The 15,373-nt window shown below is 45.3% G+C and overlaps 1 protein-coding gene across 3 annotated transcripts in view; it reads left to right on the forward strand.

The window, feature by feature from the left end:
* Positions 1 to 2,287: 2,287 nt before the first annotated feature.
* Positions 2,288 to 15,373, forward strand: part of LOC147361895 (ATP-binding cassette sub-family C member 4-like) — a 228,591-nt gene continuing 215,505 nt past the window's right edge. For all 3 annotated transcript variants that reach the window (XM_086330214.1, XM_086330212.1, XM_086330213.1), the window contains exons 1-3: positions 2,288 to 2,506; positions 6,778 to 6,888; positions 7,429 to 7,549. In XM_086330214.1, coding sequence (XP_086186340.1) covers positions 2,433 to 2,506; positions 6,778 to 6,888; positions 7,429 to 7,549 — 306 coding nt within the window. In that variant the 5' untranslated portion in view covers positions 2,288 to 2,432. The remainder of the gene's footprint in view (positions 2,507 to 6,777; positions 6,889 to 7,428; positions 7,550 to 15,373) is intronic.

A 15,373-nucleotide genomic window follows, 5' to 3' on the forward strand; every position in this document is an offset into this window, starting at 1 on the left:
CCATCAATTCTTTGGTGCTCAGCTTTCTTCACAGTCCAACTCTCACATCCATACATGACCACTGGAAAAACCATAGCCTCGACTAAACGGACCTTTGTTGGCAAAGTAATGTCTCTGCTTTTCAATATGCTATCTAGGTTGGTCATAATTTTTCTTCCAAGGAGTAAGTGTCTTTTTAAATTTCATGGCTGCAGTCACCATCCTGCAGTGATTTTGGAGCCCAAAAAGATAAAGTCTGACACTGTTTCCACTGTTTCCCCATCTATTTCCCATGAAGTGATGGGACCAGATGCTATGATCTTCATTTTCTGAATGTTGAGCTTTAAGCCAACTTTTTTACTCTCCTCTTTCACTTTGTAGTTCTTTTTCACTTTCTCCCATAAGGGTCGTGTCATCTGCATATCTGAGGTTATTGATATTTCTCCTGGCAATCTTGATTCCAGCTTGATTCCAACTTCTTCCAGCCCAGTGTTTCTCATGATGTACTCTGCATATAAGTTAAATAAGCAGGGTGACAATATACAGCCTTGATGTATTCCTTTTCCTATTTGGAACCAGTCTGTGGTTCCATGTCCAGTTCTAACTGTTGCTTCCTGACCTGCATACAGGCTTCTTAAGAGGCAGGTCAGGTGGTCTGGTATTCCCATCTCTTTCACAATTTTCCACAGTTTAATGTGATACACACAGTCAAAGGTGTTGGCATAGTCAATAAAGCAGAAATAGATGTTTTTCTGGAACTCTCTTGCTTTTTCAATGATCAAACAGATGTTGGCAATTTGATCTCTGGTTCCTCTGCCTTTTCCAAAACCAGCTTGAACATCTGCAATTTCACAGTTCACATATTGCTGAAGCCTAGCTTGGAGAATTTTGAGCATTACTTTACTAGCATGTGAGATGAGTGCAGTTGTGCAGTAGTTTGAGCATTCTCTGGCATTGCCTTTCTTTGGGATTGGAATGAAAACTGACCTTTTCCAGTCCTGTGGCCATTGCTGAGTTTTCCAAATTTGCTGGCATATTGAGTGCAGCACTTTCACAGCATCATCTTTCAGGATTTGAAATAGCTCGACTGGAATTCCATCACCTCCACTAGCTTTGTTTGTAGTGATACTTTCTAAGGCCCACTTGACTTCACATTCCAGGATGTCTGGCTCTAGGTGAATGATCACACCATCGTGATTGTTGGCCATCGTCAAATGTTTGGTGCCTGGTTTGTATTGGCCAAACCAAGGTCTTGTGCCCAATGTACATTGAGGTGAAACAAACTGAAAAGTTGGGGTTCTGAGCAGAGAAAGGTTCCTTGCAAGGGTCAAGCAAGGAGTACAGGATGTTCATGCTCAGAAGGCTGGAACTCCCCAGTGGATTTCAGGGGAGGATTTTTAATGGCAAGCTAAGGGAGAGAGTCCAGGGTATTTGATTAGCTCATGCACTATTCCGATTGATGTTGAGGACCAGGGTAATGTAACAGGGGTTATGATCATAAATCCTTAGGTTCCAGTTTATCCTGGTCATCATGCAGTTAACTTCTTCCACCTGGTTGACATTTTAGCATCTGCAAAACAACTCAGGAATATGCACCAGACCCTGTTGTAAAGATTCTGTGACTGCTGTATGGCTAATCTATCGATGAAGTTTTTTTGTTATTACATCTTCACATTCTTCCAGTCATCCTTGAGCCAGCCTTTTGTGACTCAGAGGAGGCCTGGGAGACTGAAGCTTTTCTACAAACAAGAGCCAGGCAGAGGTCATGGGGTTGGGGTAGGGTCTATCCCAGGAAGGTCCATCAGTGTCCTACTCCATTCCAGTTGGAGACCTTCCCACAGTGCCCTTGTTTGGTCCTGAGGAGGGCAGCATGTCCTCCTCAGGAGGTGGGCTGCTGTCTCCTTCTGCCATCTTTCTCAGGGTTTCCTCTGCAGCGCATGGGCAGCCTCTGAGCAGCAGAGATGGGCGGGGCCTGAGACTCCCGCCTCCTGTGAGTTCCTGGACTCAGAGCAGGAACTTCCGCGAATTTGCAGCCAGGTGCACTCCAGGGAGCTGGGCTGGTTGTGCCCCGCAGTCAGCCTGCCTGCCTGCCTTTATTAAAGAGCTGGTAGCCTTGCCTCCCACCTGCGTGGGGCTCCCAGCAGCATTTACCTGGGTGTCTCTTGGTCCTGCAGCCCCACACGTGGCATGCTGCATCCATCCTAGGCCTGTGGCAGCAGCTGTACAGAGTGGGTGCCTCAAAAGTGGACTCTGGAGGTTTCTCAGTCCTGGGAGGTGAGACCTGGCACACAAAGGGCAATCCACTCTCAGAAGCAGGTGTTCTCAGGCTCTGGCCCAGTGGACCTGTGGGGTGGCCAGTCTCCAGCATCAGCGCCGGCACCTCCAGGAGCAGCAGGAGCCCCACCGCCTCCTGAGCAGGGCGACCCCGGTCTGCGTCCGTCTTGGCTGGCAAGATGCTGGCCGTGTCCCCGGAGGTGAAGACCAACGCGCTGCAGAAGGCGAACTTCTGGTCGCGCCTGTTTGTCTGGTGAGCGCCCCATCTAAGCTGTGACAATCCCTGCGAGCACATGCCTGACACTGCTGGCTTCTGTTGGGGACCAAGGGACAAGGAGACAGTGTGTTCGGGACTGGTGGCAGTAGGGGTGGGAGGAGGACCCAGGGACCTGGTGTCCACCTTATCCAGCTGCCTCAGAACCACTCAGCAATTCACTGTCAGTTCTGAAAGAAGCTGCAACTTTCACCCCAAGGAAGCAGCTTATGAACAACTTTATTTATCTAATCAGTGCCCTGCACCTTTGCCATCTTCCAATAATGTCCCCACCTTTCCCCATGTTCCTTAGGTGAACATCTGAGGTCCAACTGCCCTGGGCTCCCTCTCTCACCCTGTCTATGGCCATGTCTTTCTTTCTCTCCCTGCCTCCCTCCCTGTGTGGTTGACTATTTGTCCTGGTACCTAGTCGAGGCCAATTTCATGTGCTTACAAAACACAATTGTTTTTAATGAAATGAATGTGAACACCATTCTGGAACACCTTTTGCTTTTTCCTGGGACACACAGCCAGGAGCAGAGTGTCTATTTGACCACAGCCCCTTTCCCTATTGTAAATATCTCCACTTCCACCTTTGAAGACCAGATCCTGGGAATGGGGTCCATGAAACCTATGGAGTCTTATCCAGATCTCTAGCTCAGAGAAGCAGTGCCTGGTCTTGATGTAGATGGTCCTGCCCAGGAGTCCTTTGGTTCTGAAACCACTGAAGGATCCCTGAGCTGGGAGGAAACACACAGATGAAAAATGCTGCAGAGAGCTGAAGCTCTTAAATGAAGTCTTCATCTAATAGCTGGGACTACAGAAAGACAGGCCTGAACCTTTGGACTTTAATCACACTTGGGTGATTACTAGATCTTTTGTTTCTCGACTCTAACTCATTCATCTTTCCCACAAATTCTGATACTTCTTTTATGGGATAGCCTAGGGGATCCCCAGGGGGATGGCAGCTCCTATGTTTGTTTTGATGGTGGTATATTCAGTGTATGTGGCTACATCTCTTGGCTATTTGATGTCCCTTAAGGAAAGAGGGTCCTAAAAGAAGGAATATGTGTGTGGTTACCATAAATAATAGCAAAACAGATAAATGTCTCTTTAATTTCAGGTAGGGCAAGAAACTCTCAAAGCACATTCTGTTTATTGATTTTGAAAATGTATGTGCATAGAAATGGAAGGTGGAGACTTTGATTTTTGTTGGCACCCATTTCCAGTTTTCTTGCTGGAGAGGAAGGAGGGTAAAGATCATCTGCAGAGGTCTTTACCCTCATCTGGAGAGGCAGGATGGGTAAAGACCATCTGCAGCTTGATTATCTCAGTTCTCCAAGAGATAAAATTAATGAGACAGTTGAGGAATCATGGACCAAAGAGCAAGAGAAGGAGAGTAACTGGAAAAGTCTCTAAGAATGGCCTTAGAAGCTCTGGGAATCTGGGGATCTTTCTTTTGAAACTGTCATAAATTTGTTCAGGCCATTCTTGTTCTGAGCATTTAGCCAAGTGGCCTCTCTTAAAAAAAAAAAAAAAAAAGAATTATTAGAGTATAGTTGATTTAAAATGTTGTGTTAGTTTCAGGAGTACAGCAAAGTAAATCAGTTATATATATATCCACTTTTTCGGAGAAGGCAATGGCACCCCACTCCAGTACTCTTGCCTGGAAAATCCCATGGATGGAGAAGCCTGATAGGCTGTAGTCCACGGGGTCGCTAAGAATTGGACACGACTGAGCGACTTCCCTTTTACTTTTCACTTTCATGCATTAGAGAAGGAAATGGTAACCCACTCCAGTGTTCTTGCCTGGAGAATCCCAGGGACGGGGGAGCCTGGTGGGCTGCCATCTATGGGGTCGCACAGAGTCAGACACGACTGAAGTGACATAGCAGCAGCAGCAGCAGCATATCCACTTTTTAAAAAAGATTATTTTCTTTAAAAAAGAAAAAAAGATAAAGGCTATTGCAGAGTTTTGAATAGAGTTCCCTCTGTTATACAGTAGGTTCTTATTAGTTATCTATTTTATATATGCTTCCTTGGTGGCTCAGATGATAAACAATCTGGCTGTAATGCAGGAGACCTGGGTTAGATCCCTGGGTTGGGAAGAATCCCTGGAGAAGGAGATGGCAACCCACTCCGATATTCTTGCCTGGAGAATCCCATGGACAGAGGAGCTTAGTGGGCAACAGTTCATGGGGTCACAAAGAGTCAGACACAAATATAGTAGTTTATATATGTCAATTCCACTGTCCCAATTGTCCCTTCTTCCCTTATCTGCTGGTAACCATAAGTTCGTTTTCTACATCTGTAACTCTATTTCTGTTTGGTAGGTAAGTTCATTTGTACCATTTTTTAAAGATTATATGTATAAGTGATACCGTATGATATTTGTCTTTGTCTGCAAGCGGCTTTCTCTGGCAGTTGGGATGCCCTCTTTTTTATCAGACCGCTTGTATTAACATAGAAACAACAGGAAATGGTTGCTGGGGCACAGATTCCCCCTTGATCAGCCGGCAGGTAATCAAGAGCTTTGTAGTGGTCAAGAGTCATGTGGGCCAGAGGATCTAGTGAAGATTTTGTCATTCTAAGGTTAGAACTGGGTCCTCTACTTACCCAAGCCAGTCTCTGACTTTATTTTTTATGGTTATGAGATTATAAATCCTTTCTAGTTCTAGGCTCGTCAGAGATCCTACAAGAGAGACAACTGCTATTACCAGTCCAGCTCCTCTCCTTACTAGATGAGTAGCCCCCTTTGATTCACAGCTTGTGCGAGTGTAATTAAAATCTGAATGTAACCTTGATCTGGGTGTGAACCACCTATAGCCCAGTGTCCTCTGGTAGAGTTTTCTTGGAGACAATTGATGGCCCAACATAGGTGGCCCTTGTCACAGGGATCTTGAGGAATAAACATCCCTCAGGGGTGCACACACTGCCTTTGGGTTTTCTTGAGTCAAGTTTAGGCTCATCGTGGCACCCTTTCATCCAGGGTACTGGTTGCATAACCAGACCCCTCTGTGTTTGGTATGATCCTGTTCCCACAGCCGTTGAGCATGATAACTACCTAGAGTTGGCCATGCCTGTAGGTGGAGGGCTCATAGTGAACAGTTGGTTGAACTCCCAGAAAACAGGGATTTGACTAACACATACGCCTTTGCAGGGGTGTGGTGGCAGTGGGCAACCTTGATGTCCCTGAGCAGAAGCCTGGGCATGGAGGAATTAAACCGTAGTTTGGTGATGTTGTCAGTTGTTCGTGGAGTCCCTGAAAGTCTGGGGCTATATTTATTCCCCGACTGAGGCTGATGGTGACAGATCCAACAGTCAGTAAAATTTCAGCCCTTTTAGATGTTTGAATGTTACTTTTTAAAATAAATGAATCTGCCAGGGAGTGATACCAAGGAGGACCGTAAGAAGAATCAACTGTGCACTTTAGCTGGGAAGGTGTTACTTATCTTGAGTTTGTCTTCAGAAGATTGGGGTCAGAAAGAGGCTCAAGTGAGCATTCTGGCTGAGGGGGGTTTGACAGGACTGTAAGGAGTTCAGGGTCCAGAGCCTGTTAGGCTCAGGGTTTTGTGTCCAAAGATAACTGCCTGTAAAAATTCTTCTCCGTTGACAACTGATCTAAGGAGATCTTTAGATCAGGATTGAAACTGCTTTGAATATGACTGGTGCTCAGACACTTTAGTCATATGGACTCTTTGCAACCCCATGGACTGTAGCCCACCAGGCTCCCCTGTCCATGGGATTTTCCAGGCATGAATACTGGAGTGGGTTGCTATTTCCTTCTCCAGGGGATCTTCCCAACCTAGGGATCGAACCCGCATCTCTTACATCTCCTGCATTAACAGACAGGTTCTTTACCACTAGTACAATGTAGGTATCCTTGAATCTGATACAGTTCAGAAGATTTAAGTCCTCAGTAATACAGAAACGTATCTACAGCCTTACCCACAATGGCCATTCAGCTCTATTCTGCTTTTCTGAAACACCATTACTTTATTTTCATTTCTAGATATATTTTTCCTTAATAATTAAAACAGATGTACAGTGTATGTTCAGTAGGCCACAAACAGCCTGCTTTTAAGTTATTACCATGTATAAGCCAGCATGACTTTCCTAGAATGTATGTATGTAAGCACATATCTAAATTCCCCCTGTATCTTTATATATTTAAAATGTAGACTTCTTTTTTAACAATGTCCATGAATGTAGGTTTCTAATTAGAGATGTGTAATTTGGATATATGTCAGTCTCCTTTTAATGTTTAACAGGTGGCTAAACCCCTTGTTTAAAATTGGTCACAAACGGAAATTAGAACCAGATGACATGTATTCAGTGCTTCCAGAAGATCGCTCCCAGCACCTTGGAGAAGAGCTGCAAGGGTGAGCACAGACATCAGAGAGAGGGAGGAAGAGTGAGAATTTCCATGTGGGGCTAAAGGTTTGGGGGAGGCTTTGCCTTCCTCTGGGTTCTCCTGAGCCTCCTCCTCTGACACTGCACATTCACCCCCTCAAGCTGACTCCAGGCTTAGCCCACTTTGGAGGCTGGGGGAGCCCGTGTTCCCTGTGCATCTGTGGATGTGGAGGAAGCCCTCAGCCACGGCCCTGGAGGCCAAGCTCTGTATCGGAGGTGGGGTCCCTGGAGGACAGTGTTTACCCTCCTGAGCTCCTCATGACCTGTGAGTCTAGCAAAGCTTGGCAGGAACTTGTTTCCAGTATCTGGAACTTTTCCTTCAAGGCCTATTTCTCTGGTGCTTCAGAGTCTGCACCGCTCGTCTTTCAGGAGCCCTGTGAGCAGGTAGCCAGCATCTATTGCACAGCCACAGAGCGCCTTGTAGTGCAGGCTCGTCTCCCACTCCACCCCACCCCCTTTCCCCTTTGGTGGACACGCTGTTCTTCATTGTGCTCTGTTTATCATCGCAGGCACTGGGATCAGGAAGTGAAAAGAGCCCAGAAGGATGCACAGGAGCCTTCCTTAATGAAAGCAGTCATAAAGTGTTACTGGAAATCCTATTTAATTTGGGGAATGTTTACGTTTCTTGAGGTAAAACATTTTCATACTGTGCACTGCTTGTGTCTCTGTACTGAGGTGGATGGGACCAGTCGGGAGAGAGGCCAGTGGTCTAAGGTCTGAGGATAAACCCTCATGGAAATATGATAGAGCTCAGAGGTTGTATTCATCTTTAGAATGGGCAAGGACTGGACTCCAGGGGTTACTATTCTTCTTTTAACTGATTAAAGGGTGTTGTGGAAGGATCGCCTTGAAATAAAAGACATTTTATATTATGGTAGAAAGTTCCTGGTGCTCAGTATAAACGCTGATTGATCTTTGACCAAAAGAAGATTCCAGCAACCTCAGGCAATATGTGCCCTGTGATTTAGAGGAAGGTAATTTGGACCCGAGCCCAGAATAAACTACCTTTTATGGAGCTTTGTTATAGTTTAACAAGGTAAAAATTGTTACTTTGACCAGGTCACATCTGATAAATGCTTTTCTAAGAAGATACCATCGCCGCTCCTTTTCCAGGGGAACAGAACCCAGGGCCCTGCATCTGGCCTGTAGGTGCCCAGAACTCCTAAGAGCACACCTTGCCCCAGGTTTCCCTCTTCCCCATGGGCTGGCACTGTGAGCAAAGCCCCCATGAGGAAGAGCTCCAACTTCACCGTGAATTCTGTGCACCCTCCACACTGCTTTCTTTCCCTGGTTGCAGGAGCAGATTCCTGGTTGAAGGGGGAGTCCTGATAGCCTGGCATTGGCAGAGGGTGTAGGAGGGAATGTGCAGGGAAAACCAGAGGCAGAAAGCTGTGAGGTCAGTGACCTCCATGACCCTGAAGATCCTGGGTCAAGATCCCCCAGAGGACAGTTCACCTGGGGACACAGGGCTGTCAGCCCCCTGTTCTGGCTGAGCCTGCTGGGGGTCTGCTGCTGACCCCCCTGGGTGGCTCATGCTCTCCGTGGTCCTTAGCGCTGCCTTAGGCACATGGGCAGGCCGTGAGTGTGTGAGAGCAAGAGGGATGGAAGGTGCAGAAGGTGTGAGCTGTCCTCAGTCCATTGTGTTGGGTTGAGGTGGGTGGGCCAGGTCATTTGCAGGTGGGCGGCGTGGCTCTGGTTTAAAGGCTGTGCTGTGCTGAAGGGCACTGCGGGCAATGGGCAGCTGGGCAGGTGAAGTCCGCCCCACACAAATGGAGAGACAGAGAATCTGTCAGCTCCCAGGTGACTAGATGGTCCTGGAGGATGTTCTCACTGATGCCAGAAAAAGATTGGCCATTGTGCCAGAGGGTGGGACAGGTATGTGGGGCAGGGTGCCGCCTTTGAGAGGGCACTGACCACCTAGGTACTGCAGTGCCTTGTGAAGGGCAGGGGGTGGGAGAGGGAGCAGGAGCCCATCAGGCTGCCCCAGCCCTTCTTTGTCCCGTGTGCAGCTGTCCCAGTCATGGAATTTCCACATAGTCACAGTAAGTCTGTTTGCAAGACACAGGTGGGAAGTTGGTGTGGCCTGTTTGTACAGGATTTCCTGACCTCACACAGCAGAGCTCTCATGAATTCTGCTTATCAGGAAACCCTGGGCCCTCAGTGTCTGCCTGTGGCTCATGCCAGGTGCCTGGTTGGATGAGTGGCCTCCGGGTTTAATGTTGGATCATATCCTAGAGCAGGTCTTTCTCTGCTGTCCCTGGTTCTCTAGTTTCTCTTTGGTAGCAGATGCTAAAGAGTCTTAAAGTCAGGTGGGTTCAAAGCATAGCCCATGTGGCTGGGTTTGAATTGAGCTGCTGGTTTTTCTTGCTGTCCTGGGCTGTTAGTCCTTGAGTAGGGTCGCTAAGCCTTGGATGGATCCCATTCTAATATGAGTCCTGGGTCTTGGCTGTGGCAGTTCATGGGAGAAGCGGACATAGAGGGAGAGGCTGCAGGATCTGGGGTTCTTCCTGAGAAGAAATCCTCCCCACTGTGGTGCTGGGAGTGTTGATTTCAAAGTTGTCCAGCCCCAGTAATACTTCCTGCTGGGGATCCAGGAAGGCCAGGCCTGGGGCTGCATAAGATACAACTGGTAAAGCCCTGGGCCCTTTCAGAAGGTTGGTCTCTGGGTGGTCATGGCGGAGAAGTGGGGAGTAGAGGACATAAATTTAGGGGCTCATCTGTGTGGCAGTACTGCTAGTACTAGTAGCAGTGATACTTAGTTAATAATTGATTTTATGAAGCAACTTCCCATGTTGTGATCAATCTATACTGCTTGTTATTCTTTATATTTTAGATGGTGGAAGATCTAAACTCAGCCCAGGATTTTCTAAAACACAAACATGTTTCCTTTTTGACCTCTGGCCTTCTTTTAATCCCTCAGATGCACAGAACGCCCCGTGGATCATCCATGATCCCAAGCAGTGGGGTCTTTCCACCCACAGCACGAGCAGGGCCTCCCAGGTACTCCTGGCGGCACCAGTGGGAGAAAGCAGGGTGACACCAGTCCAGAGTGAGGGTTTTAGGGTTTTAGGATTTTGAGATATGAAAACCTCTGTCCTATGAGAAGCTCTTCCCTGATAGCTCAGCTGGTAAGGAATCTTCCTGCAATGAGGGAGACCTGGGTTCCATCCCAGGGTTGAGAAGATCCCCTGGACAAGGGAAAGGCTACCCACTCACTCCAGTATTCTGGCCTGGACAATTCCATGGGCTGTCGTTTGAAAACTGAGGAGTATCTCTTCCTCTCAGAGAAACAAGTAGCAGGCTATGGAGCCCTTGATGGTCACCCCTAATTAGAACAGAACAGCCGGAGAGCTCCCAGCACCCCTGGCCCCTGTGTGCACCTCCATGGGTACTGTGGGTGGAGAGGACAGGTCCCCACCTGCCCAGGGTGCTCAGTGTGGAGAGGAAGAGCCTGAAGCCTCTGCCTGGGCCAGAGTCACAGAGACCACCTCCCCAGGTCATCAGTGCTTCTCTCTGAGAAGTGAAGTCTCCATTGCTGATGTGTAAGTGGGGTAACCTCAGAGAGCCAGTCCCTTCCCCTGAGAAGGGAGGTATTGCCAGGAGTTGTGTCCTTTTCCCAGGACTCTTAGAAGTGGCCCAGCCTTGTCTGGTCACTTGGCCTTTGTTTGAAGCCACTTTTGCTGATGGTCTCTGGTCCAGTTGGAGACTGTGGGAAGCCCATGTGTGTGTAAACCTTCACTTTGGAGCTCAGCTGATGGGCAGGAAGTAAACAGAATCCTCTGCATCCCACAGTGGGCTTTGTGCCTCAACTCACGGCCGGTTCTCCAAGAGCTGAGTGGTCTTTGCATTTATTTCCCAATCCTTTCTTCCATGTGTCCCTCACTTTGCTCAACCCAGGAGGCTGAGGAGTGGCTGCTGGTGGCAAAGATACTGTGGGCTGAGAGCAACCACTGAGGACCACACAGCAAGGGAGAGGAGGAGGGGGCCTTGAGCCAAGCAGAAGGGGACCTGCCGAGCAGACCTGCTGTGTGCGCCCTGCTGGTTCCTGAGAGCATAGCATTAGCGGTTAGCCATTAGGTGTTAGTAATATCCACAGTGATGACCTTGAGTTATAAATTAGGTGTTTATATCTACCTTCTTTTCTTTTTCTAAGCATATGTAAGTTTTTAATGTAAAATTAAAAGAATATTTTTAAAATGAATATGATTGGCTTACGATGTTATATTAGTTTCTGTTATTCATCCGTTCAGTTCAGTTCAGTCGTTCAGTCGTGTCCAACTCTTTGTGACCCCATGAATTGCAGCACACCAGGCCTCCCTGTCCATCACCAACTCCCAGAGTTCACTCAAACTCATGTTCATTGAGTCGGTGATACCATCCAGCCATCTCATCCTCTGTCACCCCCTTCTCCTCCTGCCCCCAATCCCTCCCAGCATCAGGGTCTTTTCCAATGAGTCAGCTCTTCACATCAGGTGGCCAAAGTACTGAAGTTTCAGCTTTAGCATCATTCCTTCCAAATAACACCCAGGACTAACCTCCTTTAGAATGGTCTGGTTGGATCTCCTTGCAGTCCAAGGGACTCTCAAGAGTCTTCTCCAACACCACAGTTCAAAACCATCAATTCTTCGGTGCTCAGCTTTCTCCATAGTCCAACTCTCACATCCATACATGACTGCTGGAAAACCATAGCCTTGACTAGATAGACCTTTGTTGGCAAAGTGATGTCTCTGCTTCTGCATATGCTATCTAGGTTGGTCATAACTTTCCTTCTAAGGAGTAAGCGTCTTTTAATTTCATGGCTGCAGTCACCATCTGCAGTGATTTTGGAGCCCAAAAAAATAAAGTCTGACACTGTTTCCATTGTTTCCCCATCTATTTCCCATGAAGTGATAGGACCAGATGCCATGATCCTAGTTTTCTGAATGTTGAGCTTTAAGCCAACTTTTTCAGTCTCCTCTTTCACTTTCATCAAGAGGCTTTTTAGTTCCTCTTCACATTCTGCCATAATTAGTGATTTAATATTTTATACAGTACATGATAAGTTTAGTTACCAACAGTCACTGTGCAAAATTATTCCAATATTATTGAATATATTTCCTATGTTGTATAATTCTGTGATTTATTTATTTTTTAAATTTTATTTTTATTTTTTGCCCCCAATCCCCTTTTACTTATTTTATAATTTGGAGTTTGTACCTCTTAAGTTCCCTCACCTATTTCACTTGTTTCCTCCACCCACCTCGATCGATTTTCTTTATGTAGTCAGGGAAGTAGGAGACTCTTTTTGAAAGATTGCATTCATAATGGTTAAAAATTTTGGCAATCTAGGTAGAAGTGAAATCTTAATTACAGTCTAGAAAATTTGGTTTTACACATGACTTTTCTCAAGAGTTCTTGTTGCACTGTGGTCTCCTGTGAGGAACAATGAGTTTTCCAAGCCTTTGTGAATCCAGCCTCTGCCATTAAGAATAAAGTAAGTCTCTTACCAGGACTTCTAATAATAAAAGTGATGAAAAATCCTTGTTTTTATGGTGGTTTCAGCACACTCTGTGCTGTTGTAGCTCATTTAGGTGTCCCAGGATTCCTCCAAGGGAGGCACGGCAGGTATTTTCACAGATATAGACCTGGAGGCTCAGGAGGGCACACGATGGGCTTGGGGTCCTGTGACTGGCAGGTGGCCCACCTGGTCTCTGAGGCGCGGTGTTCTGACTGCTAGACCCCTGTTCTCTGTGTTCTGTCCTCTCCTCCCACAGCCTCCACTGAGGCTCAGAGCCAAGAGGAGCTGCTTTTATAGCAACAGCTCTGGCCCCTCTTACAACTGCTTTCTATAGTGTGTGTGTGTGTGTGTGTGTGTGTGTGTGTGTGTGTTGTTTTTAATTTCCTGTAGATTTTTAATAACATTTCAAAAATACAAAAATAAATAGAATGGAAAGGTAAAACAATGTGTCACTCCAGAGTAGGGCTCTCTGGCAGAAAGATTGTTGTGAGTTGATTCTGTTTTTCAGAAATAGACACAGGAGAAACTCTGAAGACAGAGTAGAAGTTATTCTTCTGAGGGACATTTACACTGATAAAGGAAATCTCCACTTGTAAAGGTGTCTCCCTCTCTGTACCAGAAAAAGAAGGGTGGCTCTAAATTACAGCAGAATCCTGTTGAAGGACAGTCTTCAAGAAGGATGAAATCTGCATAACACACGCAACCCTGCTGTAGTTTAAGCTGCTTCTCCTGCTAACCTCTCATTGGCGATCCATCACCTTTTCTTTTGTCTTTAGGGGGAGATGGCATTTAAGGTGGTGGCTTGGGCTATCTCAGGGAGTTAGCTCTTCTTGATATTTCACATGTGTATCAGAAATATACATGTTAATAAACTTCTGTTTTATTTCCTCTTGATATTCTGCCATTTATTACAGGGATCCTCAGCTAAGAACTCAGAAGGGTAAAGGGAAATAAGCCCCTATGTCACCCTAAGTCAGCTTCAATAATTGCCATAATGAGCAGTCTTGATTTCATCTGAAACTCACCCTCACTTCCCAAAATTCTTTTAAAGAAGTTCCAAGACATCAAATATTTTTATCCATAAATATTTTAGTATGTATCTTTAAAACTTGTGGAATCCTCCCCCCACTAAACATATTTAGCATAAACATTATTTTTATATACTACCCTGGTGTTTCAGATGGTAAAGCGTCTGCCTACAATGTGTGAGACCCAGGTTCAATCCCTGGGTTGGGAAGATCTGGAGAAGGAAATGGCAACCCACTCCAGTATTCTTGCCTGGAAAATCCCATGGTCAGAGGAACATGGTAGGCTACAGTCCATGGGGTTGCAAAGAGTTGGACATGACTGAGCGACTTCACTTTCACTTTATTGTTTTATGCATAAATATTAACTTTAATATCATTAGTATCTAGCCAGTGCTCACAGTGGTCTTTTCCCCTCTTCTGCTGGAAGCAGTATTAAATAAGGTACACTTGGCTGACCCAGGTTATTCAGATTGCCCTTCTGTTCCCCTCCGCCCCGAGCCTCTAGGTTGGTTGTCCTATAGAGATTCCCACAGCCTGGATTTGGCTGATTGCATCTCCTCCTGTGTCAATTAACGTGTTCCTCTGGCACCTTAGGTTGGTGTTTAGGTCTAGAAGTTTGATACAGCTCATTTGGATTTTCTTCACCCCTTTTGTCTATGTAGGAGGTAGGGTTGTATAAGGTACATAACATCTTTTGTGTGTGTGTGTATGTGTGTGAGTGACTGATGTTGGAGCTATTCATGATCCTTGTTCAAGGTCCATTAATTTATTAAGTATTGCAAAGTGGGGATGTTCTAAGCTCTTTGGTTAATGTTGAACTATAGTGTTTATAGGGAAAGTAGGGGAAAATAATTTTTTTCGTTTTTAAAACCTGTTTTTCAAATGGGGAATTGGTTCTCCTCTAGTGAGGAGAGGGGCTAGTGAGTTTTCATGGTTGGTTGTTTGGTTTGGTTTTGTGACTGTCAGTTTGAGCTCATGAATTTAAACATTTCTGATCTGCTTCAGTCCATTTTATTTGTTATGCTTGTGTCAACCTTTGGCCATCTTTGGGCAGTGGGAGTATATTCAGGTTGGGTCATAAGTCTTTTGCACATACTCTAGAAGTCTTGGCTAGTTTTTTTTTTTTTTTTTTTAATTTCTTTTTTTGTTTGTTTTGTTTTTTGGTTTCTGGTGTGACAGGATGTTTCTAGTTCATTTTGTACAGCATTTGCTCAGCCCTGGAATCATCCATTTCTCCAAGCAGCCCTGTCTTCTTTTAGTGTGAAATAGTATTTAAAGACTATAGTCTGGATGCTAGAGGGGCTTATTGCTCTTGCTTATTGTTTCTTGGCTTTTTTTCATTAGACCAAGTTAGAATACATTTTTAAGGTAAGCAAATATGTTTATATGGGTGTTTCCAATCCAAATCAGATATAGGATACTATTTTTTTTACTTCATCTTATTGTGCTTACATCTGTCTCTCTTTTCTCCCATCATCCATTCTCTTTGTCCCATGTCTAAGTCCAATTCTCAATGATATCAACATAATTATTCATTTGTTTTACCTTATAATGTGACTTCTGAAAACATAATAAGATTTATCTTTTGGCAGTTCATGCTGTCTTCACATGGGTGTATCACGCAGAGCATGTATTTTCAAATTGTTTTGTTTAAAACCACTTTTGATGGTTCTTTTTTGTATGGCTCTTTGACCCAACAGGATGGGTAGATATTTAGGTACTTTTATTTAAATTTACTCTGAAATTTTAGGAATTGCTTTTTAAAAAATTAGTTCTTTTATAACTACAATTCTGTATAATGTTTTCCTGATTCCAAAATCAAGACAAGCCTACCTTTAAAGAAGGCTGATATCCTTATTAGCTCTATTCTAATTCTCCTTCTCCTTTTAGAGATAACTTTCCAGGTTAATTTTGACTCATCTTTTTATT

The sequence above is a fragment of the Bos grunniens genome, chromosome 12 (genome assembly GCF_055505025.1).
Source record: "Bos grunniens cultivar Pamir isolate PY7600 chromosome 12, Bosgru_T2T1.0, whole genome shotgun sequence".
Classification (NCBI taxonomy): domain Eukaryota; kingdom Metazoa; phylum Chordata; class Mammalia; order Artiodactyla; family Bovidae; genus Bos; species Bos grunniens.